The sequence below is a fragment of the Pongo pygmaeus genome, chromosome 1 (assembly GCF_028885625.2).
Source record: "Pongo pygmaeus isolate AG05252 chromosome 1, NHGRI_mPonPyg2-v2.0_pri, whole genome shotgun sequence".
In the NCBI taxonomy this organism is placed as follows: domain Eukaryota; kingdom Metazoa; phylum Chordata; class Mammalia; order Primates; family Hominidae; genus Pongo; species Pongo pygmaeus.
Window position 1 is genome coordinate 88,913,220 of NC_072373.2, and position 23,869 is coordinate 88,937,088.

At 49.8% G+C, this 23,869-nt stretch overlaps 4 protein-coding genes across 13 annotated transcripts; 2 read left to right on the forward strand and 2 right to left on the reverse strand.

The window, feature by feature from the left end:
* Positions 1-667: 667 nt before the first annotated feature.
* On the forward strand, positions 668-9,391 carry NR1I3 (nuclear receptor subfamily 1 group I member 3). 7 transcript variants are annotated; one of them, XM_054497340.2, is made up of 9 exons: positions 668-1,121; positions 2,563-2,702; positions 3,184-3,314; positions 5,725-5,894; positions 6,117-6,256; positions 7,602-7,747; positions 7,831-7,959; positions 8,155-8,260; positions 9,301-9,391. In XM_054497340.2, exons 2-9 carry the CDS (start codon positions 2,596-2,598, stop codon positions 9,389-9,391), a joined length of 1,020 nt encoding a protein of 339 aa, XP_054353315.1. In that variant the 5' UTR covers positions 668-1,121; positions 2,563-2,595. The 7 variants fall into 7 exon arrangements, with proteins under 7 accessions (XP_054353315.1, XP_054353314.1, XP_054353312.1 ...); XM_054497339.2 differs by having other exon boundaries at positions 7,843-7,959; positions 8,140-8,260; XM_054497337.2 differs by lacking the exon at positions 9,301-9,391 and adding an exon at positions 9,147-9,276.
* Positions 8,328-13,062, reverse strand: TOMM40L (translocase of outer mitochondrial membrane 40 like). Of its 4 annotated transcripts, none has more exons than XM_054497361.2 (10): positions 12,923-13,062; positions 12,455-12,704; positions 12,112-12,179; positions 11,718-11,810; positions 11,331-11,432; positions 11,080-11,185; positions 10,766-10,888; positions 10,567-10,643; positions 10,253-10,355; positions 8,328-10,117 (listed from the first exon to the last, which is right to left on the reverse strand). In XM_054497361.2, exons 2-10 carry the CDS (start codon positions 12,567-12,569, stop codon positions 9,978-9,980), a joined length of 927 nt encoding a protein of 308 aa, XP_054353336.1. In that variant the 5' UTR covers positions 12,570-12,704; positions 12,923-13,062; the 3' UTR covers positions 8,328-9,977. The 4 variants fall into 4 exon arrangements, with proteins under 4 accessions (XP_054353336.1, XP_054353344.1, XP_063505631.1 ...); XM_054497369.2 differs by having other exon boundaries at positions 12,455-12,604; positions 12,923-13,009; XM_063649561.1 differs by lacking the exon at positions 11,718-11,810 and having other exon boundaries at positions 12,923-13,047.
* A 2,322-nt stretch (positions 13,063-15,384) lies between these two features.
* APOA2 (apolipoprotein A2) lies at positions 15,385-16,750 on the forward strand. The gene is made up of 4 exons (XM_054497402.1): positions 15,385-15,451; positions 15,620-15,695; positions 15,997-16,129; positions 16,520-16,750. Exons 2-4 carry the CDS (start codon positions 15,644-15,646, stop codon positions 16,614-16,616), a joined length of 282 nt encoding a protein of 93 aa, XP_054353377.1. The 5' UTR covers positions 15,385-15,451; positions 15,620-15,643; the 3' UTR covers positions 16,617-16,750.
* A 3,027-nt stretch (positions 16,751-19,777) lies between these two features.
* On the reverse strand, positions 19,778-23,711 carry FCER1G (Fc epsilon receptor Ig). Its single transcript, XM_054491724.1, has 5 exons — positions 23,567-23,711; positions 20,940-21,031; positions 20,741-20,776; positions 20,294-20,314; positions 19,778-20,144 (listed from the first exon to the last, which is right to left on the reverse strand). The coding sequence occupies exons 1-5, from the start codon at positions 23,613-23,615 to the stop codon at positions 20,082-20,084; spliced, it is 261 nt and encodes an 86-aa protein (XP_054347699.1). The 5' UTR covers positions 23,616-23,711; the 3' UTR covers positions 19,778-20,081.
* Between the last annotated feature and the right edge of the window lie 158 nt (positions 23,712-23,869).

Genomic DNA, 23,869 nt, shown 5'->3' on the forward strand with positions numbered 1-23,869 from the left:
ATATATATTTTTTAAAAATAGCACTCTTTATTATTATTATTATTATTATTATTAGAGATAGGGTCTTGCTATGTTGCCCAGGTTGGATTCAAACTCCTGGGCTCAAACCATTCTCTACCTGTCTCCAGAGTAGGGGGGATGTACAGGGCATGTCACTGTGCCCTGTGGTCACTCTGATTTAATTCTCAGCCCTCCCTAGTTAGGAAGTGAGAGAGCTCTTTCCGTAAGCTCTTACTTAGATCCTAGTCTCTCTCTCTCACTTTTTTTTTTTTTTTTTTTTTTTAGACAGAGTCTCACTTGTTCTGTGCCCAGGCTGGAGTGCAGTGGCATGATCTCAGTTCACTGCAACCTCTGCCTCCTGAGTTCAAGCAATCCTCCCACCTCAGCCTCTCAAGTAGCTGGGATTACAAGTATGTGCCACCATGCCTGGCTAATTTTTGTATTTTTTGTAAAGACAGGGTTTCACCATGTTATCCAAGCTGGTCTCGAACTACTGACCTCAAGTGACCCGCCTGCCTCAGCCTCCCAAAGTTCTGGGGTTACAGGCGTGAGCCACCGTGCCCGGCCCCTAGTCTCTTAAAAACTTTTTTTGGGGGAGCCTTGTGGAACTGTTACACCTTTTATTTTAGTACTGACATACTGCGTGTGAAAAAGCTTGCTCTGTCTGTCTGCCTGTCTCTCTCTCTCTCTCTCTCTTCCCAGCTTGTTCAGGATCTCTGTACACAGAAGGCTGCAGATGTAGCCTTAAACTCATCAACAGGGAAAATCTCGATGAGTCTAATAAGCAGCAGCTTCCAATGAGTCACAAGGTTCCCACCCACCGGAGTCCCTCCCCATGTGCCACCAACCAGCACTTTTGTCATGCTGGGAAAACCTCCCACCCAGGCCTTTTGCCCTGAGTCCAGGGTCTGTGCCCTAACCCCACAGTCACTGAGAGCAACTGGAGGCCACATAAAACAGACATCTCTTGTTTTCCAGATACTAAGGGTCATAATCCCTAACTCCAATCACTGGCAACTCCTGACATCAGAGGAAAACCAGCAACAGCGTGGGAGTTTGGGGAGAGGCATTCCATACCAGATTCTGTGGCCTGCAGGTGACATGCTGCCTAAGAGAAGCAGGTAGGAAATCTGTTGGGGGCCAAAGACTAAATGCAATAAAGTACAGATAATGCTGGGGGCTAGGCATAGTGGCTCACGTGTGTAATTCCAGCACTTTGGGAGGCCAAGATGGGGGGATCGCTTGAGCCCAGGAGTTCAAGACCAACCTGGGTTACATAACAGACCCCATCTCTACAAAAAAGCAAGAAAAGAGGCCAGGCGCAGGAGCTCATGCCTGTAATCCCAGCACCTTGGGAAGCCGAGGTGGGAGGATTGATCACTTGAAGTCAGGAATTTGTTTTTTTGGTTTTTGGTTTTTGGTGTTTTTTTTTGTCTTTTTTTTGAGACGGAGTCTCATTCTGTCGCCCAAGCTGGAGTGCAGTGGCGCGATCTCGGCTCACTGCAACCTCTGCCTCCCAGGTTGAAGTGATTGTCCTGCCTCAGCCTCCCGAATAGCTGGGACTACAGGCACACGCCACCACACCCAGCTAATTTTTGTATTTTTAGTAGAGACAGGGTTTCACCATGATGGCCAGGATGGTCTCGATCTCATGACCTGGTGATCCGCCCACCTCGGCTTCCCAAAGTGCTGGAATTACAGGCGTGAGACACCGCGCCCGGCCTAAGTCAGGAATTTGAAACCAGCCTGGCCAATATGGTGACACCCTATCTCTACTAAAAATAAAAAATTAGCTGGGCATGGTGGCGAGCACCTTAATCCCAGCTACTCAGGAGGCAGAGGCATGAGAACCACTTGAACCTGGGAGGCGGAGGTTGTAGCGAGCCAAGATTGCGCCACTGCACTCCAGCCTGGGTGACAGAGCAAGACTCAGTCTCAGGAAAAAAAAAAAAAAGGAAAGAAAGGAATAAGAGAGGGAGGGAGGAAGGAAGGAAGGAAAAGAAAAAAATATCCTGGTGTGGTGGTGTGTACTTATAGTTCCAGCTACTCAGAAGGTTGAGGCAGGAGGATCCCTTGAGCCCAGGAGTGTGAGGTTATATTGAACTATGATGCACTCCAGCCTAGGCAACACTAGGCAACAGAGTAAGACTCTATCTCAAAAAACAGAACAAACAAATAAACAAAACAAACAAACAAAATAACCAACCTGGGCAACATGGCAAAACCCCATCTCTACAAAAAAAAATTAATAAATAAACAAAAATTAGCTGGACATGGTGGTCCAGACCTGTAGTCCCTGCTACTCAGGAGGTTGAGGTGAAGGATTGCTTGAGCCCAGGAGGCGGAGGTTGCAATGAGCGGAGATCTAGCCTAGGTGACAGAGCAAGAACTTGTCTCAGAAAAAAAAAAAAAAAGAAAAGAAAAAGAAAAAAAACCACAAAAGTTAATGCCAGGGATCAAGTCAAGGGCATGTTTGGTTTGGTTTGGAAAGAGACTCTCTAGAAGGGACAGAAAAGGGTCAAGGGTGGCCCAAAACTGACTGCTGACCCCTCCTACATTCAGGAGTCTGTGACAGCCACCCCAACACCTGACGTCATGGCCAGTAGGGAAGATGAGCTGAGGAACTGTGTGGTATGTGGGGACCAAGCCACAGGCTACCACTTTAATGCGCTGACTTGTGAGGGCTGCAAGGGTTTCTTCAGGTGAGAGTCTCCTCCCCAATGGAAATAGCCCTCCAAATCAAACTCCCTATTAGTCAGCCTTTACACCCTCACTGGTGCCCAAGCCTGTCCACCTACATTACTCCTTTATCTTAGAGTCTAACTACCCTGTGGCTGGCATCCTACATCTTGCCAAACACATCACTGTATAAACTGGTGGCATAACAGAGGGAAAGCTGAATGTTTGTCTGATGGACACAGCCCATTAGTCAAGAGCACTTCTTATATACCCACTGCCTGTGAAGCACCTAGCTAGTACTACATCAACTAGGCTTTCCGGAGTGATCCTGTGTTGCCATGGAAATGCTTGAGATGTGTTGGATGCTATCCACCCCCGGGGACCTTTGGGCACAGCTCAGATTAGTCCATTTCACCAGATTCCCAGGTCTTTTAGACCATGTCATCTCAGCCCCTCACCTATCCATTGCATCCCAGACTCTAACAACATCTCTGTGTCTCACAGGAGGACGGTCAGCAAAAGCATTGGTCCCACCTGCCCCTTTGCTGGAAGCTGTGAAGTCAGCAAGACTCAGAGGCGCCACTGCCCAGCCTGCAGGTTGCAGAAGTGCTTAGATGCTGGCATGAGGAAAGACAGTGAGTTGGCCCCCTACATCCCAAGAATCCATTGACTGTGTCTGTCTGCTTCGTCCTTGTTCCCAACAGTGCATTCTCTACATAGCAGGCACAGTACTCTTTTTGAAACTAGTTGGATTATGTCACTATTCACTCAAGACATCCAATGGCTCTCCATCTCAAAGTACATGATCTCATGATCTAGCTCTCCCACAACATCTTTCAGACTTTATTTCATACTCTTCCCCCCTTACTCAATCAATTCTAGCCACACTGACTTCACTGTCATTCTTAGAAACACCAGGCCGGGCGCGGTGGCTCTCGCCTGTAATCCCAGCACTTTGGGAGGCTGAGGCAGGCGGATCACGAGGTCAGGAGATCGAGACCATCCTGGCCAACACGGTGAAACCCCGTCTCTACTAAAAAAATACAAAAAAAATTAGCCGGCCGTAGTGGAGGGCGCCTGTAGTCCCAGCTACTCAAGAGGCTGAGGCAGAAGAATGGTGTAAACCCGGGAGGCGGAGCTTGCAGCGAGCCGAGATCGTGCCACTGCACTCCAGCCTGGGCGACAGAGCCAGAATCCGACTCAAAAAAAAAAAAAAAAAAAAAAAAGAAACACCAAGCACACTCTTCTCCAAGGCTTTTCCACTTGCCATTCCCTCTACCTGAAATGCTTTTCTCCTAGATATCCACATGGCTAGTCTTGTCTTTTCTTTTCTTTCTCTTTTTTTTTTTTTTTTTTTTTTGATAGAGTCTCATACTCTGTTGCCTAGGCTGGAGTGCAGTGGCGCCATCTCGGCTCACTGCAACCTCCATCTCCTGCGTTCAAGTGATTCTCCTGCCTCAGCCTCCTGCATAGCTGGGATTACAGGCATGTGCCACCACACCCAGCTAATTTTTTGTATTTTTAGTAGAGATGAGCTTTCACCATGTTGGCCACGCTGGTCTCAAACTCCTGGCCTCAGGCAATCTGCCCACCTCTGCCTCCCAAAGTGCTCGGATTACAGGTGTGTTTTTTATTTTCTATCTCTTGAATATAGTGCCTGTCACCTAGTAGGTGCTCAATAATTTAATTAGTTAATGCTTTCTCTGTGCCAGGTAACTGTGCTATGCTCCCAAAGGAGGATATAACTAGGGCTCACAGAATTAATTTGCCCAAGTTAATTCAACTAAAAACTTGTGCAGGCCGAGCGCAGTGGCTCATGCCTCTAATCCCAACACTTTGGAAGGCTGAGACAAGAGGATTGTTTGAGGCCAAGAATTCAAGACCAGCCTGGTCAACAGAGTGAGATGCCCTCTCTAGAAAAAGAAGAAGAAGGAAGAAGAAGTTGTACAGTCAGTATTCAAACTCAAGTTTACCTGACCCCCAAACTCTTGCTTTTTCGATATCACACGATTCTCACTATGGAAGAATGAAAGGAAACTGTAGAAGTCAAAGGATCTTGGTCTGAATTCAAGATCTTGGTTCGATCTTGGATTTTTTGTAGAAGTCAAAAGATTTTGGTTTGAATTCAATCTATATTACTTATTTTGTGACCTTGGTCCTGTCACCAGAATCTAAGCCTGTCTACATTTCTAAAAAATGTGATTGGGCTGGGCGCAGTGGCTCACGCCTGTAATCCCAGCACTTTGGGAGGCCGAAGTGAGTGGATCACTTGAGGTCAAGAGTTCGAGACCAGCCTGGCCAACATGGTGAAACCCCGTCTCTACTAAAAATACAAAAAAAAAAAAAAAAATTAGCCGGGCGTGGTGGTGGGTGCCTGTAATCCCAGCTACTCAGGAGGCTGAGGCAGGGAGAATTGCTTGAACCCAGGGGGTGGAGGTTGCAGTGAGCCGAGATTACTCCATTGCACTCCAGCCTGGGCGACAGAGTGAGAGACTCCATCTCAAAACAAAACAAAACAAGCAATATATATGTGTGTGTATATATATATATATATATGTCATATATATATATATATATGATGAATACCAGCCCTGCCTATTCTGGGGTTGTTTCATTCAGTGGGATTTAACCTCAGAAGTTTTGAAATTTTGCTAAAACATCAGATAAAGGTTTATTTGAAAGGATTATTTGAAAACATCACATAAAGTGATGCTCTAGGTATCAAGACCCCTCCCTCTACACTGTTTCCCCAAAAGCCCTCGCACCTTTCCTCACATCTTTCCTACTTTCCTCGCCACCCTTCCCTTCTCCCCTACAGTGCAGTTTTCTGCTGCAGTTCTTCACAGGTTGGTGGAAGTGTATAGGAACCCCCTGCCTCCTGGAGCCTCTAGGACTTTAGCCAAGCCCAAGAAAGTCTCAGGAATTCCCCCCACTGCCCCCATCCTTCATTGTGCAGGGCGGCTGAGGGGCCCCAGATCAGGGACCAGCAGAGAGAAGTGCCCTGCTGGTCTCAACAGCTTTGTCATGATCTCTTGCCTGGCACAGTGATACTGTCAGCAGAAGCCCTGGCATTGCGGCGAGCAAAGCAGGCCCAGCGGCGGGCACAGCAAACACCTATGCAACTGAGTAAGGAGCAAGAAGAGCTGATCCGGACACTCCTGGGGGCCCACACCCGCCACATGGGCACCATGTTTGAACAGTTTGTGCAGTTTAGGGTGAGCACCGACAGGATTTGGGTTGGAATACAACTAAAAGGGCACTCAAAAATGCTGGTCTGAAGGAGAGGGGTGTATGCCATGCACCGATACTGAGAACAGATCTCCAGAACCCCAGCCTGAGCAGGCTTCTCAGCAAGGAACTCTTCCAAGATAAGGCTGGCGAGGTCTAAAGGAGGGCCCTAGGGCCAGGGCCTTTAGCTAATTTTCTGATCATTGCAGCCTCCAGCTCATCTCTTCATCCATCACCAGCCCTTGCCCACCCTGGCCCCTGTGATGCCTCTGGTCACACACTTCGCAGACATCAACACTTTCATGGTACTGCAAGTCATTAAGTTTACTAAGGACCTGCCCGTCTTCCGGTGAGTGACCTCCCCTCATCTTTCAGGAGGCAAACACTTCAGTAAGTTGTATATCCACCCCGAAAAGTCACTGACTACAAATTAACACATGCCTCAGCCTTTCCAAGCATTAGGTCTTGAATTCCCAGCTTTGGTTTTAAATGTGCCCATCAGAACTGGGAGTTCTTCTCCATCTCTGAAGTACAGGCTTGCATCTAAAGTGCCCTTGAGGTGCCGCACAGTGGCTCACACTAGTAATCCCAGCACTTTGGGAGGTGGAGGCCGGCAGATCGCTTGAGTCCAGAAGTTTGAGACCAGCCTCAGCAACATGACAAAACCCCAACTCTACAAAAAATACAAAAATTAGCTGGGCATGATGGTGGGTGCCTGTAGTCCCAGCTACTCAGGAGGCTGAAGTGGGAGGATCACTTGAGCCCAGGAGGTTGAGGCTGCAGTGAGCTGAGATAGCACTGCTGCATTCCAGCCTGGGTGACAGAGTGGGACTCTGTCTCAAAAAATGAAAGCTAAAAATAATAATAATAGGCCACGCACGGTGGCTCATGCCTGTAATCCCAGCACTTTGAGAGGCCAAGGCAGGTGGATCAGTTGAGCTCAGGAATTTGAGACCAGCCTGGCCAACATGGTGAAGTCCGTCTCTACTAAAAATACAAAACTTAGCTGGGTGTGGTGGTGGGCGCCTATAATCCCAGCTTCTCAGGAGGCTGAGGCAGAAGAATCACTTGAACCCAGGAGGCGGAGGTTTGCTGTAGCCGAGATCAGGCCACTACACTCCAGCCTGGGTGACAGAGCAACACTCTGTCTCAAAAATAAATTAATTAATAAGAATAATAATAAGGTGCCCTTGTCGGCTGAGCACAGTGGCTCACATCTATAATCCCAGCACTTTGGAAGGCCAAGGCAGGAGGACTGCTTGAGCCCAGGAGTTCGAGACCAGCCTGGGCAACACAGTAAGACCCCATCTTTACAAAAAATAAAAATATATAAACAAACAAAAAATTAAAAAATGGGCCAGGCGCGGTAGCTCATGCCTGTAATCCCAGCACTTTGAGAGGCCAAGGCAGGTGGATCACCTGAGGTCAGTAGTTGGAGACCAGTCTGGCCAACATAGTGAAAACCTGTCTCTACTAAAAATACAAAAAATCAGCCAGGCATGGTGGCACACGCCTGTAATCCAAGCTACTTGGGAGACTGAGGCAGGAGAATTGCTTGAACCCGGGAGGCAGAGGTTGCAGTGAGCAGAGATCGTGCCACTGCACTCCAGCCAGGGTGACAGCGAGACTCTGTCTCAGAAAAAAAAAAAAAAAAAAAAAAATTGAAAAGTGCCCTTGTTTCCTGCTTTCCACAGTTCCCTGCCCATTGAAGACCAGATCTCCCTTCTCAAGGGAGCAGCTGTGGAAATCTGTCACATCGTACTCAATACCACTTTCTGTCTCCAAACACAAAACTTTCTCTGCGGGCCTCTTCGCTACACAATTGAAGACGGAGCCCGTGGTGAGATGGTGCTAGAGCAGTAGGGGGCATGTGTCCTCATGGTACAGTATGTGGTCAGGTGACCTAGAGGCTCCTAATCCTAGTATCTCCCGCAGTGGGGTTCCAGGTAGAGTTTTTGGAGTTGCTCTTTCACTTCCATGGAACACTACGAAAACTGCAGCTCCAAGAGCCTGAGTATGTGCTCTTGGCTGCCATGGCCCTCTTCTCTCCTGGTGAGCATCCCCCAAAGCCCAGAGCCTTTTGCACCACCTCTGCCCAAACACTCAGCTCCTTGAGTCCATCCACCCAGGCCTTCTAGCCTAGCCGTCAAACCTGCAGACTAGGTCTATCCCAGCCTCAGTCCCCGGGGCACCATGCAGGCCCACCCCTGCCACCCACCTTGTCCTTCCCAGCTCCCTATCTTACAGACCGACCTGGAGTTACCCAGAGAGATGAGATTGATCAGCTGCAAGAGGAGATGGCACTGACTCTGCAAAGCTACATCAAGGGCCAGCAGCGAAGGCCCCGGGATCGGTACGGTGGGACACTGAGGGCTTGGAGGCCACACCAGGGCAGGAAGGGGTTGGCGAAACATTGAGCTTGGGAGGAATGTTTTTTACTGTCCTTTCCTTAGGGAATTCAGGTATCTTGGGGTCTAGTCCTTCCCCCTGGCCATCCCTGTCTCACATCGTTTCAGCATCCAAATTGCTGTATTTGGATACTGCTGTTTCATCTCACTTTTTCCAGATTTTTTTTTTTATTCAGTACAGATGCAAAGTAGTAGCTCAGAGGCTCTGGGTAATAGCATTCCTGAGATTGATGACATCCATTACCTCACTAGTCCAACTTCTCCAGACTAACGCAGACTTTTCTCTTCCCTTGGCCTTTCCTCTCCTCGCCATTGGGCCAATTCCTTCGATTTTTCGTTTCCCTTGAAGTTAGGGCCATTCACAGTTTCATGGTCAAAGCCAGTTCCAGGTTCAATAGTCTGTGATTTATCCAGGCTCTGAGGTATGCACCGCTTCTGTTTTGCTCATTCCTCCAAGAGCTAGTTTGGCCAGAAAGGGGATGCTTTATACCATAGAACACATCCACCTTCTAGAACCTGCTCTAGAAGGCCAGGCCCTCAGATTCCACACAGTTGGAGTTCTGGCCAAGTCTGGAGCTTTCTTCACACTCAGCCCTCAGAGCTCTGGGTTCAGAAAAAACTGAGCATGGTGAGAGAAGACAGTGTCAGACCGAGGCCCCCTGGAGGACCTTTGGAACCTCTGATAGTCTGTCATACCAGAGCATGATTTTCTCTAATGTTCAGACCTGGCTTTGCTGAGGAATAGTTCAGGGGATCAGGGCCTAAAGACAAGACTCCCAACTGCCTTATTTCCCTCCTGTTTTCCTGGCAACCCCACTACTTCCTCCAAAGGTTTCTGTATGCGAAGTTGCTGGGCCTGCTGGCTGAGCTCCGGAGCATTAATGAGGCCTACGGGTACCAAATCCAGCACATCCAGGGCCTGTCTGCCATGATGCCGCTGCTCCAGGAGATCTGCAGCTGAGGCCAGGCTCACTTCCTTCCCCAGCTCACCTGGGACACCCTGGATACACTGGAGTGGGAAAATGCTGGGACCAAAGATTGGGCCAGGTTCAAAGGGAGCCCAGTGGTTGCAATGAAAGACTAAAGCGATAACTGCCTCTTCATGTGGTGATGGGATAGTGGGGGTGACCACAGGAACAAAGTTGTTCTCTGGAAGCACAGAAGATGGGAAGGAGGAAACCTCAGGGCTAAGAGGTAAAGAAGCTCCTTCTGGGAATGGGTGGGCCCCACTTTTTGAGACCAAACATCTAGCCCTTCAGCCCTACTTTCCCAGCCTTGGGAGGCTCTGGGATGGAAAACAGGATGGTCAGCTAATCCCATGCAGGATTAACCAAAGGGAAAGGAAGAAGGAAGCCTGAGGGCGAGGGGTGCCGGGGGAATTCAGCCATACCCCTTAATCGTTCTCCCTTAGTCCACAGCCACAAGAGCATGGGGAAGGTGATATTGGGGCTGGTAGCAGAGGGAGGGATCCTCAAACCTCTGCCTCATCAACTGCCCCTGTGGCAGCTCCAGTTCTGAGGAGGGCATGGTCCTGTCCGCCACTCTGCTTCTGGGTCCTAGAGATCACCCAGCAAGGTGGGCTCTGGAGAGGGGCCTAGTCTCTGGCCCTAGGGCACCTGACTCAGAGGTTCCAGCTGCTGTGGGGGCTGGCTCTGGACAACCTCAGCCCACAGTGATGCTGAAGCCACAATGGAATCTGTTGCGCCAGTGATTGAGGAAGGCTCCCAGGGCTAGGGTGACAGGCAGAGGGGGCATCTTCTTCTCCAGCACAGCACCTACACACCAGTTACTATCCACCAAGCCTGTTGGGGGAGAGAATACCCACTAGATTATTTAACAGGGATTGGAGGAAATAGTCACCAGAAGTAAGGTCGAGCTTCCCTCCCTCTGCATCCCCCATTCCTCAGCATAGCCAAATGTCTCCCAATAACCCTCACCTCTAAATACCATGTTGGCCTGGGGCAGAGTCAGGTGGTAACCAAAGGAGAATGTTGTGTCTTGTAGCCTTGTGTTTGCCTCAAACTCCACTCCAACCTGAACCTGAGAACCATGGGCAAGGATGAGAGAGAGATCAGTATCAGTGAAGACCAGAAGGGTGCTGATGGGGGATCAGCAGAATGGAGACATACATGGAAATATATACACAGAGTGGTAGGAAGAAAAATAGGTCAGCAGGGCGATAGAGGTCCAGATGAACAGAAGTTCATGACTGACTTGCTGACAAGGAGGGGAATGAGCTCAGAGGTCTCACCTGTTCATTTGCCCTGTGGTAGTAACTTGCATGGGCCCCGCCTGATCCCACATTCAATGTAGCTACCCAGTGTACAGCTGTAAAATCCAAAATACAGAGGGGAAGCAGTGTTAACTGTAGTATGACACAGGCCAGGAACCCCAGAAAAGTCCAGAATTGCCCCCCCCCCCACCCACCACTACTTCACTTCGCCCCATACCCGAGTACTTCCCAGCCAGTGTCAAGATGGCCCCCTCTTCGCCTGGCCGCCGGTGATAAACTAGCTCTCCTCCCAGCACCAGCCGATGAGTGAGGCTCTGCAGGAAGTGAGCAACCATGATCACTGTGGGGGAATGGGGAGACATGGAGTCAGTCATAGAAACAATATCCAGACCTGCTCCCTCACCCCCAGTAACCGCCACCCTGCCCAAGAAGTTCCTTTTCTAAACTCCAAACTGTACAGAAGATGAAGAGGCACAGTAACATTAGCAAATGGGCAGCCAAAATAAAAAGAACCCTGTCCCATTTCCTCACCCGACTCCCCAATCAGGTCAGGATTTCCTAGGGTCAGAGTGGCTGTGTAGTCATCTCCCCGATACTCGCCATCAAACTGCCATGTCAAGAACTTGGCCTGCTGCGTCTGGGTGGCAAGAGCAAGAAGTAAAATCTCCCTCCCTCTTTATGATCATTATAGACTCTGCTCCTCCTTCCAAGCCCTCAGAGCAGGAAACCCGTGGAGGAGAAAGAGGAAGTGCCTCAGGGGATGGAGGCAGAACTGTGGTCACCTGGAAGACAGCCTTAGCTCGGAGCCGCTCTGCCAAGAGGAGCAAGACCTGGGCGTTCAGGCTGCCACTGCTGTCCATATCCCCTACCACAGTGGGGAACACCTGTGGAAGGGTGTACACAGTAGTAAGGCTGAGCCGGATGGCACCACTCAGCCTAAACCCAAATATAGAACTTCATTAAGAGTGCACAGCGACTCCTGGTGGAGTCACAAAGACACACTCTGGGCTCTTCACAGAAAATGTTTCTCTACCCTCTCCCATTCAGAAGAGACACAGAGAATCAGGTTACGGCCGATTCCTCCCCATAACACACACAATTCCTCTTCCTCCAGACCTGGGTCCCAGATTGGTTTTTAGGGAGATGACCCAGGTGTGTGGAGCCCTCACCTCAGTGGGACTGAGCTGCCAATCCCCTGCATAGGCCGCATGGAGGTGATATCCCGGCAAGCCCAGGGCACTCATGTGTATAGTGTGAGCCACCTGAGGAAAGAGGATTCAGTGGAGAAAAGAGCATTCCTGCTCCACTTCAATCCCTCATCCCATCCTTAGTCTTTTCCCCATCCAGAGGGCCTCTTAAGAATCCCAAATATTCCAACATATACAGAGAAGGTCATCGGATTAAAAGCAACAAGTCCCACAGGCACGGAGGTAAAGAGAACCCCACATCCTCCCTCATTTGTCCCACATAGACTGGCTAGGGCTGGAGTACAAAGGAAAGGAAAAGATGATCCAGGGACAGGAAAGGGGGAATAGTAAGGAGGGGCCAGACAAGTGGGAGCACCTGGAAATGGCTGCTCAGAACCTTGTTGACAACGAGCTTCACGCCCTCCATCTGTGCTGGGAATACATCTGAAGGGGGTAGGGGAAGGGAAGGAATAAGCACAAAGAACCTCTACCCCAAAAGGTAGTCTCCCCTTTCAATCCCATAGGGAACACTTTGGAGGAATTAACCTCCTTTCAAGTCCTGCAATGAAATGCTCCACTTCATTTGGGCACCTCATCCTGAGGCTGCATGCCCCAGCTATGATCTCCCCTTTCCTGCTCCCATCGCCGGACATCCGGCATTCAAGACCCTCCACTACTCTGCCCCTTCATCCTGAGACACCCAAATGCCAAGTTCTCACCTTTGCATAGCCGGTGCAGCTCATCGAAGCTCCCAGGGTTGGGCAGGGGTTCCTCTCGGCGGGGGCTCCGGCGGGGCAAAGTCCCCATTGGTGCCAGGCCCAATGTGTTCCCCATTTTAGTCCAGAGGACTGGGAAGGGCCGAGGTTAGCCTGTGAAAGGACGCTATTGCCCCTTTACCCCCCAACGGTCCCCACCCCCCATTATCCGGCTCCCCAGTCTCAGAAACTTCCACATGGTCCGACGCTACACCTGGAACAGGAAGAGTAGGGAAGGAGAGCACTCATGGAGAGACAACCCTAGGCACACTCCCGCCCCATCTTTGATCTCTCACCCCCACCTGTCACCCTTGTCCTCTCTCCCTTTCTCTGATCCTAGCCCCCACCACAGCCCTCACCTAGCTCCCTAGTCTCTCTATTCTTCATTCCCAGGCCCCAAGACCAGGCCCGCAATGGTGCAGTATCCCTTACCATCTCAGACAATCATGCTGCCCCTTTCCCCCCGGCACACCCCGGTCATCTTGATGGGGGCAGCCATCTTGAGTGATGGCAGAACTGCAGCTTCACGCTGTATTCTTAGCGTGGCCGTAAGCGCCATCTTTGAATCTGGCAAAGAAAGCTGTCAAAGACCTAACCCACCCCTGATTGGGCCCCGCCCAATCAATAAAAAAAAAAAAAAAAGCCTCGCTATCTACCATAGGCCAATGGGAAGGGAGGAAGAAAATGAGTGGCAGGTCTGACGGCCCAAGAGCTTCAACCCCGGAGCTGCAGAGGCGGGCAGGACTTGATTGGTGGCCCCTTAGACTTCAGTGGAAGGCTTTAGATCACTAGGCCTTTCCAAGGTCGGAAAAAAACTTGTGAGCGTGCAAGACACTAGAGGGAGCATCTTGTAGCTTGGGCCACTGAAGCTCCTTCCACCCATGTAGTTTCACCCATGAAAAAAGTGAAACTACAGCTTGTAGACTGGCATGGTGTGAAGGGTGGCAGAAAGAACGATTATGAAGACTTCTTTGGAACCCTGGTTCATTTCTATTTCTCCCCTCTCCCCAAAGAGCCCATGGGAAATCCTCCTCACAGCCCTCCACAGCACACCTCTAAATGAGTACTACTCATTAAGCGCAGCACTCCCTAGAACAGGGACCCACCCTTCTCTTCTGGAGGTCTACATCTCTCGAAGTCCCCGCTCTTGACCACTTGGTGGAATGGAAACAGGTGTGAGAGTTTGGCGCAGAGGAGTTAAGTTCTAGCTAGAACTATTCGCTGAAACAGCTGCTCTCTGTGTTTAACCCTTCCTTCCCTGAGTCCCAAGGCAGAGTTGGCAAATAAAATCTAGGAATATGGAGCCTGGCCCCCAAAGGCACTCCATCCCAGGACCAGGGACAAGCCAAAGGGCTGACCTCAAGCACCAAGCGCTCCACAGGGGAATAATTGAAAATGGAGTAAGAGTTCTTGGTCTTGGAGGGTGAAGGGTGGGAGGAGGGAGAAGATCAGGGAAAATAACTAATGGATATTAGGCTTAATACCTGGGTGATGAAATAATCTGTACAACAAATCCCCATGACACAAGTTTACGTATGTAACAAACTTGCACATATAGGCCTGGCGCGGTGGCTCATGCCTGTAATCCTAGCAGTTTGGGAGGCCGAGGCAGGCGGATCACCTGAGGTCGGGAGTTCAAGACCAGCCTGACCAACATGGAGAAACCCCATCTCTACTAAAAATACAAAATTACCCAGACGTGGTGGCACATGCCTGTAATCCCAGCTACTTGGGAGGCTGAGGCAGGAGAATCGCTTGAACCCGGGAGGTGGAGGTTGCAGTGAGCCGAGATCATGCCATTACGCTCCAGCCTGAGCAACAAGAGCAAAACTATGTCTCAGGAAAACAAACAAACAAAAAAACCTGCACATATACTTCTGAATTTAAAACAAAAGTTAAAAAACAAAGATTTCTTGGTCTCTGGTCACTACCTCCCTCATTAGCTCTGCGCCTCCACTCTCACCTCTCAGGAATGTTCCACATTCCTGGGGGGCAAAAGGGTGAAAGATACAAAAGCTTCTGATATCTATTTAACTGATTTCACCCAAATGCTTTGAACCTGGGAATGTACCTCTCCCCCTCCCCCACCCCCAACAGGAGTGAGACAAGGGCCAGGGCTATTGCCCCTGCTGACTCAATATTGGCTGATCACTGCCTAGAACTGATAAGGTGATCAAATGACCAGACGCCTTCAACCTTTACCCTGGCAGAAGCCTCTTATTCACCTCTTTTCCTGCCAGAGCCCTCCGTTGGGAGGGGACGGGCAGAAGTTGTTTTCTGAATTTGTTTTACTGGGGGTAGGGTATGTTCACTGATCAGCATCCAGGTCATTCTGGGCTCTCCTGTTTTCTCCCCGTCTCATTACACATTAACTCAAAAACGGACAAAATCATTTATACTTGCCCTCTTACCCGACCCTCATTCCCCTAACCCCCATAGCCCTCAACCCTGTCCCTGATTTCAATTCCTTTCTCCTTTCTTCTGCTCCCCAATATCTCTCTGCCAAGTTTCAGTAAAGTGGAATAAGGTTGAGAGATGAGATCTACCCATAATGGAATAAAGACACCATGAGCTTTCCATGGTATGATGAGTTGATGGTATTCCATGGGTTGATATGTCAGAGCTTTCCAGAGAAATAACTTGGAATCCTGCTTCCTGTTGCATTCAAGTCCAAGGACCTCAGATCTCAAAAGAATGAACCTCAAATATACCTGAAGTATACCCCCTTAGCCTCCACTAAGAGCTGTACCCCCTGCCTCTCACCCCATCACCATAAGTCTTCCATGTGCTTGTCCTCTCCTCCCCCATTTCTCCAACTTGTTTATCCTCACATAATCCCTGCCCCACTGGGCCCATCCATAGTCCCTGTCACCTGACAGGGGTGGGTAAACAGACAGGTATATAGCCCCTACCTCTCCAGCCAGGGCAGGCACAGACGCCAAGGACAGAGACGCTGACTAGGTAAGATAAGGAGGCAAGAGGTGTGAGCAGCATCCAAAGAGGCCTGGGCTTCAGTTGTGGAGAGGGAGAGAGCCAGGTTGGAATGGGCAGCAGGTAGGGAGATCCCTGGGGAGGAGCTGAAGCCCATTTGGCTTCAGTGTCCCCCCACCCCCACCACCCTCTTCCTAGGCTGCCTTCCCCACTGTTACCAACATGAAGCTGCTCGCAGCAACTGTGCTGCTCCTCACCATCTGCAGCCTTGAAGGTGGGTGTGATATGGAGAGGGGGCCAAAAGGGAGAATGTGCTGGCGGTTATAGCTACCTATCTGGCTGTGCTCTTATATCCAGGTCTGTCAACCAGAGGGCTCAAAAGGAAGATCATTCTCTCTCTAAAGCCCAGAAAGCCCATCCAAAGATCTGGCTGGATACCTTTTTGGGGAGGGGGCAGACAGCTGGGGTGGGTACTGGCAGAGGTATGGCAGGAGGCCGGGATTCATTGCTGTGGACCCAGCTGAAGAGTGTGTGTGTGTGTGTGTGTGTGTGTGTGTGTGTGTGTGTGTGTGCAGGAGCTTTGGTTCGGAGACAGGCAAAGGAGCCATGTGTGGAGAGCCCGGTTTCTCAGTACTTCCAGACCGTGACTGACTATGGCAAGGACCTGATGGAGAAGGTCAAGAGCCCAGAGCTTCAGGCCCAGGCCAAGTAAGTCTCAAGGAGTTCAGGGGCTGTGGAACTGTGGAGAGAAAGAAGGGAAGATGAGAGGTCCCACAGAAGACTGAACCCAGGGGTGGGGATTAGGGCAGATTAGGCTTAAATTGCAGAGAAAAAGTCCTTCATCACCCAAAGTTCCCACACGTCTCTTAGATAGAGAGGAACAGCAAGAACTGGGCCTTGAATTTCAGTCTCTAGGGTCTGTTCCTCTACCTAGCAAAGGTCTTGACTCTACTCCTACCTAGGGGCTTTGCCATGCAATGGACCAGGCACTAGAGTTTGGGGACCTGAGTCAGCCTGCTCTGACCTCCCATCACCACCAAGGCCCCTGCCAGTGCCTAGGGTCCCTCAGATTAAACTCTAATTCCTTCACCTATCCAGGTCTTACTTTGAAAAGTCAAAGGAGCAGCTAACACCCCTGATCAAGAAGGCTGGAACAGAATTGGTTAACTTCTTGAACTATTTCTTGGAACTCTGAACACAGCCTGCCACCCAGTGAAGTGTCCAGACCATTGTCTTCCAACCCCAGCTGGCCTCTAGAACACCCACTGGCCAGGCCTAGAGCTCCTCTCCCTACCCACTCTTTGCTACAATAAATGCTGAATGAATCCAGCTCTGAGCCTGGTATGTTTGGGGGACTGGGAAAAGTAGGGGAGTAAGGGAGGAGAAGAAGAAGGAAAAGGAAAAATCTGCTTCTAGAAGGAGAGAAGTTTGGGTGTGGAGGGGTAAAGAAAGGATTGAAGACACAACTGATGAAAATGACAGGATGAGGGTGCCATGATTCTTCTTCAAACCCAAAGAGTCTCCTACAGGCTGGGCACGACTCTGCAGGTGAACACTAAAGAGGCTTTGCGTTGCACACGGAACTAGGAGAGGAAGGCTGGATTCACAAACTGAATCCCTCGATTTCTGGAGGTCATAGGCAAAATGAGGGTACCCTGGTGGGGCGCAGTGGCTCACACCTGTAATCCCTGCACTTTGGGAGGCCGAGGCAGGTGGATCACTTGAGATCAGGAGTTCCAGACCAGCCTGGCCAACATGGTAAAACCCCGGCTCTACTAAAAGTACAAAAATTAGCCAGGTGTTGTGGCACGTGCCTGTAATCCCAGCTACTCAGGAGACTGAGGCAGGAGAATCGCTTGAACCCCGGAGGCAGAGGTTGCAGTGAGCTAACATTGTGCCACTGCACTCCAGCCTGGGTGACAGAGCAAGACTCCATCTCAAAAAAAAAAAAAAAAAAAAAGAAAGTAAAGAAAAAAAGAAAATGAGGGTACCCCTCAGAATTTCCTGTTAGTCATTCTATGAAGAAAAGAAAGCTTCCCAAGGTGTCACCTGAGGCCCTCCTTTCCTTTATGAACCAGGGGAACACTGTGTTTCCCCCTTCCCACAATAAAAGACTTGAGTTTGCTCCTCTCCCTAGAAGTGCTCTAATTTCTCCATTTAAAACCTCTTATCTAGACCAGGTACCGAGGCTTACACCTGTAATCCCAGCACTTTGGAAGGCTGAGGTGGGAGAATCACTTGAGGCCAGGAGTTCCAGACCAGACTGAGAAACACAGTGAGACCCCCCCAATATATATATATTTTTTAATTAAAAACAAAAGACCAGCTGGGTGCAGTGGCTCACCTCTGTAATCCCAGCACTTTGGGAGGCCAAGGCGGGCAGATCACCTGAGGTCAGGAGTTCGAGATCAGCCTGGGTAACATGGTGAAACCCTGTCTCTACTAAAAATACAAAAATTAGCCGGGAGTGGTGGCACATGCCTGTAATCCCAGCTACTCAAGAGACTGAGGCAGGAGAATCACTTGAACCTGGGAGGTGGAGGCTGCAGTGAGTCGAGATCACGCCTTTGCACTCCAGCCTGGGCACCAAGAGTGAATCTCCATCCCAACAACAACAACAAAAAAAAACCTCTTATCTAGACACTGTCTGTGGAAGACCCATTCCAAACCTCTCCTCCACTGCTCTCCAGGCACTATTCATAGAACTGGCCTGGTAGCCATCTTGGAGCCTGGAAGTAGTACAAGTATCCAATTTGGTGGACATGTGGGACTAGAAAAACTTTGGGAGCTGTGATACCTGGATTAAATGAAAATGGAATGGAAATCAGTCCGGGTTGATGGGGAGAGACTTACAATCCCAAAAGGCAGAGCAAAGGAAAATGAAACATTTTCCAATAAAAGTTTATTCCCACTTTATCTTTAAAAGAGTTACTTCCAGGTCAGGCTCGGTGGCTCACACCTGTAATCCCAGCACTTTAGAAGGCTGAGGCGGGCAGATCACGAGGTCAAGAGATCAAGACCATCCTGGCCAACATAGTGAAACCCTGTCTCTACTAAAAATACAAAAAAAATTAGCTGGGCATGGTGGTGCCTGTAGTCTTAGCTACTCGGGAGGCTGAAGCACGAGAATCTCTTGAACCCAGGAGGCAGAGGTTGCAGTGAGCCGAGATCATGCCACTGCACTCCAGCCTGGTGACAGAGGGAGACTCCATCTCAAAAAAAAAAAAAAAAAGTTACTTTCCTACCCTGGCTCATTTCTCTTATCTCATCTGAAATCACCTTTCCCCCGCCAGACACCGGAGATGGCTCCAATTCCTTCCAGATATTGATCAACCTCCTTCATCTGGCCTTCAAGACCCTCGCCATTCATGATTACTCACTACCTCTTCTCTTTCCCAATATCTGCTTCTTCTCATGTGGCAAAATGTGCAGAGACGAAAGTGATCTCAGTCGGTTCGTTGCAAGGTGACCTTGGACGAGTTAATTAACTTTAAAGAGCCCGAATTTCCTCACAGGGTTAATTAGCAGATCAAATGGTACAATGAGCTGGAAAATACTTCAAAAAGTGTAAGCCACTATGCAGTGTGAAGTGTTGTGCAGCACTGTGGAGGTTGGGGGTTATGCCAGGGGTAAGCTTGGAGTCTCTAGACCCATTCTGAAAAGACTGCGGGTCATGAGTAGGACTGGCAGCATCTCCTGAGGTTTAAATTCTTCCAGGCAAATATTCCTCGTAGCTCTGGAAACAGGACAGGCATTGACAGGGCCTTGACCACCACCCATGCACTTGAGGGAGATGACCCCCCATTTGGACCCAACTTATTTCCCTTTGCCTTACCTACCACTAACCCATCTGGCCCTCTAAGGTCCCACTTGCCCCAGATGCCCTGAAAATTCACTGTTCCTATAAAACCTTCCATTAGGAGCTTCACACAGCCCTAGTTACACCATCCGTTCTGCATATTTGGCTTTTCAGCTATGCTAATTCCCATATGCATGTACTGGATTGATGCTGTCTGGATTGGTGGCCATCTGGGGACACCCAGGCTCCCCTACAACCCAACCTTGGTTTAATTGTCGAACACAGAAGGCCATGCTGATACAGAAGTCATTTCTTACGTTTCCAAATATGCCTAGACTCCCAACACACTAGTCCCTGCTCCAGCTCCATCCTCAGAGCACCTACAGGTCAAAGGTTTTTATCCCTCCCCCAGCCATAGTCAGCATTTATCCCTCAGTCGAGCAAAATAGCTCTGAAGTCCATTAGACTGTGAGTTCTGGAACTGAAAAACTGTATCTAGAGCTTAGTAGAGACTGAATAAATATATGATAAATGAATGAATGAATGAATGAATAGAGTCCAGTCCATGGCAGCTTTATTGGGGGTTCTCCCTTCCCACATTTTAGCTGGAGTTGGGAATGGGGAAGAGAAGAAGGGTGGGACAAGAGAGTGAAACTAGAATATAAACATCCGTAAATAGCATCTGAGCATTAGTCTTTAACAGGGAGGAGGAACCACTGGTGTATATATTAATTTAGGACACAGGATCATTATAGGGGTAGGGCCAGCTGGTGTTAATGGCATGCAGGCATATGTGATGCCAACCCCAAGGGCTGGAAGAACCAGAAGCCAAAGAAGAATATGACCGCATCTATTCTAAAGCTACTGTGGTGGTTTCTCATGCTTCAGAGTCTCGTAAGTCTCCTGGTTCCTGGTGCTCAGGCCCTGGAGGTGGGAGTCAAAGGGTGATCAGGAGCTGGAGTCCATCAGAGGCCCCTCCCACCTCCACAGACCGCCCCCCCCACTTCCAAAGATCGCTCAAAATCCCACCCTCTTCTGCTGACTTCCTGGGTGGGGGAGGCAGGCACACTTACCGTGTAAACACCATCTGATTTCTGCAGAGACAAAAGAAGCAAAACATTAAAGACCCACACCTTCTCCAGGGCCCCTCAGCATCTGCCCCACCCAGGGAGGCATGGGGGGTGCGCAGCCAGCCACCTTGGGCTAGAGGACACTCACATGGACACTCTGGGCCATGGATACCTGTTTGCCTACATGGCTACAGGCACACATATAAACCCGACATACTACATCCAAGTCTCTCACATATTCTTTGTCACTCTATGCTTGATTCTTCCCTGTCACCTGCTGAATATTTTACTTGTGGCTTGGCTAGGTAAGGTGGGAGGGAGGCCTCTGAGGTGTATGCAGATCAGCACCTGAGAGGCATGCCCTCCCAGAGGCCTGGAAACCCAGGCTAGAGCCCCAGGAGGGCTGAGGGTCTGAAAAGTTGTCGACACCAGGTGTAGGAGGGTCCATACCTCATAGCTGGCTATAGCTGCTTTTCGCACTTGGATCTGGAATGGGGGAAAGGTTATCAGTAAAGGGTAAGTTAGTGGCCCATCCCCCTTCCCTCCAAACTTTGCGGGGGATCCCCTTTTATTCCTTCTCTTCGAATCCTTGCTGCTGCCCACCTCCCACTTCCCCTTCCAGCCCTTACCCCACCCTGCCCAGCGCTACCTTCAGTCGACAGTAGAGGAGGGTGAGGACAATTCCATACAGAAACAGGATGGCATCCAGGATATAGCAGAGCTGAGGCTCTCCCAGGGCCACTGAGGGGATAGAGGATGCCCATGGGGTCAGGGGCATCAGGGAGGATCTGGTACTCAGAGGAGAGAAGGGAAGGGGCTCTGGAAGGTAGGACAGGGCCTGGAGGGGAGCCGTCTAAGGGAAGAAATTCTGTTTCTCTCTGGCCTTCCACTGCACTTACCTTTCCCTCTTCTCCCACACCATAGGGTTGGGCTAGGATAGGAAGCGTGAGGGTTCTATTGAAATGGGACTTACACGGACTAATAATTGAGGCCTTCCCCCTCAGCCCCCAACCTTTTCTTTTTAGCACTGTGGGTTCTTCAGGCACCATTGAGCACTTTATCCACCTCAAGGGACCCATCTGAGTCCACTGGACTGAAACCAAAACCTCAGCCAAGATGGGTAGTAGCGGGGGAAGGTAGTGGCAAATTTCAGTGAAGAAACCACAGAAGTGTCTCTACTAAGTCCTATGACCTGTGGCTGAGGGCTGGACAGGAAGGATGTGAGCTGGGGAAGGGAGAGAAGGCAATTACTCTATCATTGGTCATCTCCTAGCCTCAGCCTTGTTGCTTTCTGTCCCACCACAAGACACTTAAATATGTAAAAAAAAAAAAAAAAAAAAAAAAAAAAAAAAAAAAAGTGTGTCTGTTTTTCCCAGACCTTACAGATACCTTTGGCCCTGAACACAAGGCTGGGGGAATGACCACAGCTATATGGATTCCAGCTCCTGTTACTCTGCCCTATTACTCACTCTCTGGGCCTCTGAGAGGGGAAGTTTTGTGCAATTTAAAAAATCAAATCAAGTCTGGGCTCCAGAGACTGCTCTCACCCCGTATCAGAGGACCAGTAGGGAACATGTGACTAACGTCAGTCAATTGCTGACATCGGTCAAGTACTTTTTATTCTGCAACACTCTTTCACACACACGATATTGCACAAATCTTAAAACTACCCTGTGAGGGAAACATCATCATCGCCATTTTATGGGCGACGAAACCAAGGCTCGGAAAAGCTAAGTAACTCACTCAGAGCCACAGAGTTAAGTGACAGAGCTGGAACTCAAATGCAGGTTTTCTGCCTCTGAAGCCCATGCTTTCCTTTGTGCCTCAGCGGGCCTCCTCCCTCCTCATCCCACGGCAGCAGACCAGTGGCTAACTTAATACTTGCTGCCACCTTCTCAGCTAGGCTGCTGGAATTCCTCCCCAGTCATTCTCTTTCAATTTCCACAGTTTCCCTGAAGTTTACTGACCTCCTCCTCCCCGACACCCAGCTGCTACCAACACACACACACCAATCCAGCACAGACAACCCAGAGTGAACGAGGAGTGAGAATTCTTAGACAGTGACTGGAGCTGTAGAGCTTCAGAGACCTTCCCATTTCTGCCTCTATTTCTCAGCTGATGCTCAGGTCTCTGGAACTGGGCATCTCATGCTGCCCACCCTCATATCAACTGCTGACAGAATGGAGCATTAGCAATGACCCATAGAAACAGCAATCCCATCTGTTTGTCTTGGCTATATCCTTGCCTTACTCCCAAGCACAAGAACAGAGCCCTACCTTCCTAAAGGGTTATCTTTCTCTCTCTCTGTCTCTGAATATATATATATAAATCTTTTTTTTTTTTTTTTTTGAGACAGAGTCTCACTCTGTCCCCCAGGCTAGAGTGCAGTGGTGCGATCTTGGCTCACTGCAACCTCCACCTCCTGGGTTCAAGTGATTCTCCTGCCTCAGCCTCCTGAGTAGCTGGGATTACAGGCGCCAAGGGTGCTTTGTATATTAAACCAGCTAGAGATCAGCTCCCAGCAGACAAGACCAAAGGCACCCATGGGAAATGCTCATCATGAGAAATGAAGCTTTTCACCAGACCAGCTCTTCATGCCATACAACCAGACCCTTCCCCTGCCACTTTCTATCAACCCTGAAAAGAGAAAAGTCAGCCAGGCACAGTAGCACTTTGGGAGGCCGAGGTGGGAGAATTGCTTGAGGCCAGGAGTTCAAGACCAATGTGGCCAACATAGCAAGACCCTGTCTTTTTTTAATGGTGCAGTGGCTCACACCAGTAATCCCAGCACTTTGGGAGGTCGAGGTGGGTGGATCACTTGAGTCAGGAGTTCGAGACTACCCTGGTCAACATGATGAAACCCAGTTTCTACTAAAAATACTAAACTTAGCTGGGCGTGGTGGCGGGCACCTGTAGTCCCAGCTACTCGGGAGCCTGAGGCAGAAGAATCGCTTGAACCCAGGAGGCAGAAGTTGCAGTGAGTAGAGATTGCGCCACTGCACTCCAGCCTGGGTGACAGAGTAAGACTCCATCTCCAAAATAATAATAATAATAATACGGAGAAAAGTCTGGAATGAAGTAAGAAGGCAACAAGAAAGAAGGGAACTGAGACTAGTGCCCTGGGTCGGGGCTGGATAGGACTAGCCTCAGGGTCTCCCTATGCCCACCTACCCACTGTCAGCCTTCCTTCATCTGTGTTTGACTTGGTCCTCAGACCCAAGCTCTGGACTTCCACCCTGGAGCCAGCTCATGCTATCCCTCACCAAACCCTCTTACCTGTTTGTTCAACCAAAAGGAGTAAGAGCAAGACCACTGCTGGAATCATCTTGGGCTGGAGATCGGCCGTTCTGACAGCACTGTGCAGCTGTGCTCAGCGAGCAGTTCCCTGACCACAGAGTCCCCCCCTTCCTGCCACGCCTTCCCCCACGCTTTGGCCCCTTCCCCTTCCTGCACAAGAGACCGGGCGGCTCCCGGAAGGGCTAACTAAGGGAGTTGGGAGATCTGGGCTCTTAAGCGTCAGCCCTTCAATGACCAACTCCTAACCCACAGAATGAGACTCTCACGCTCAGGAAAGGCTGT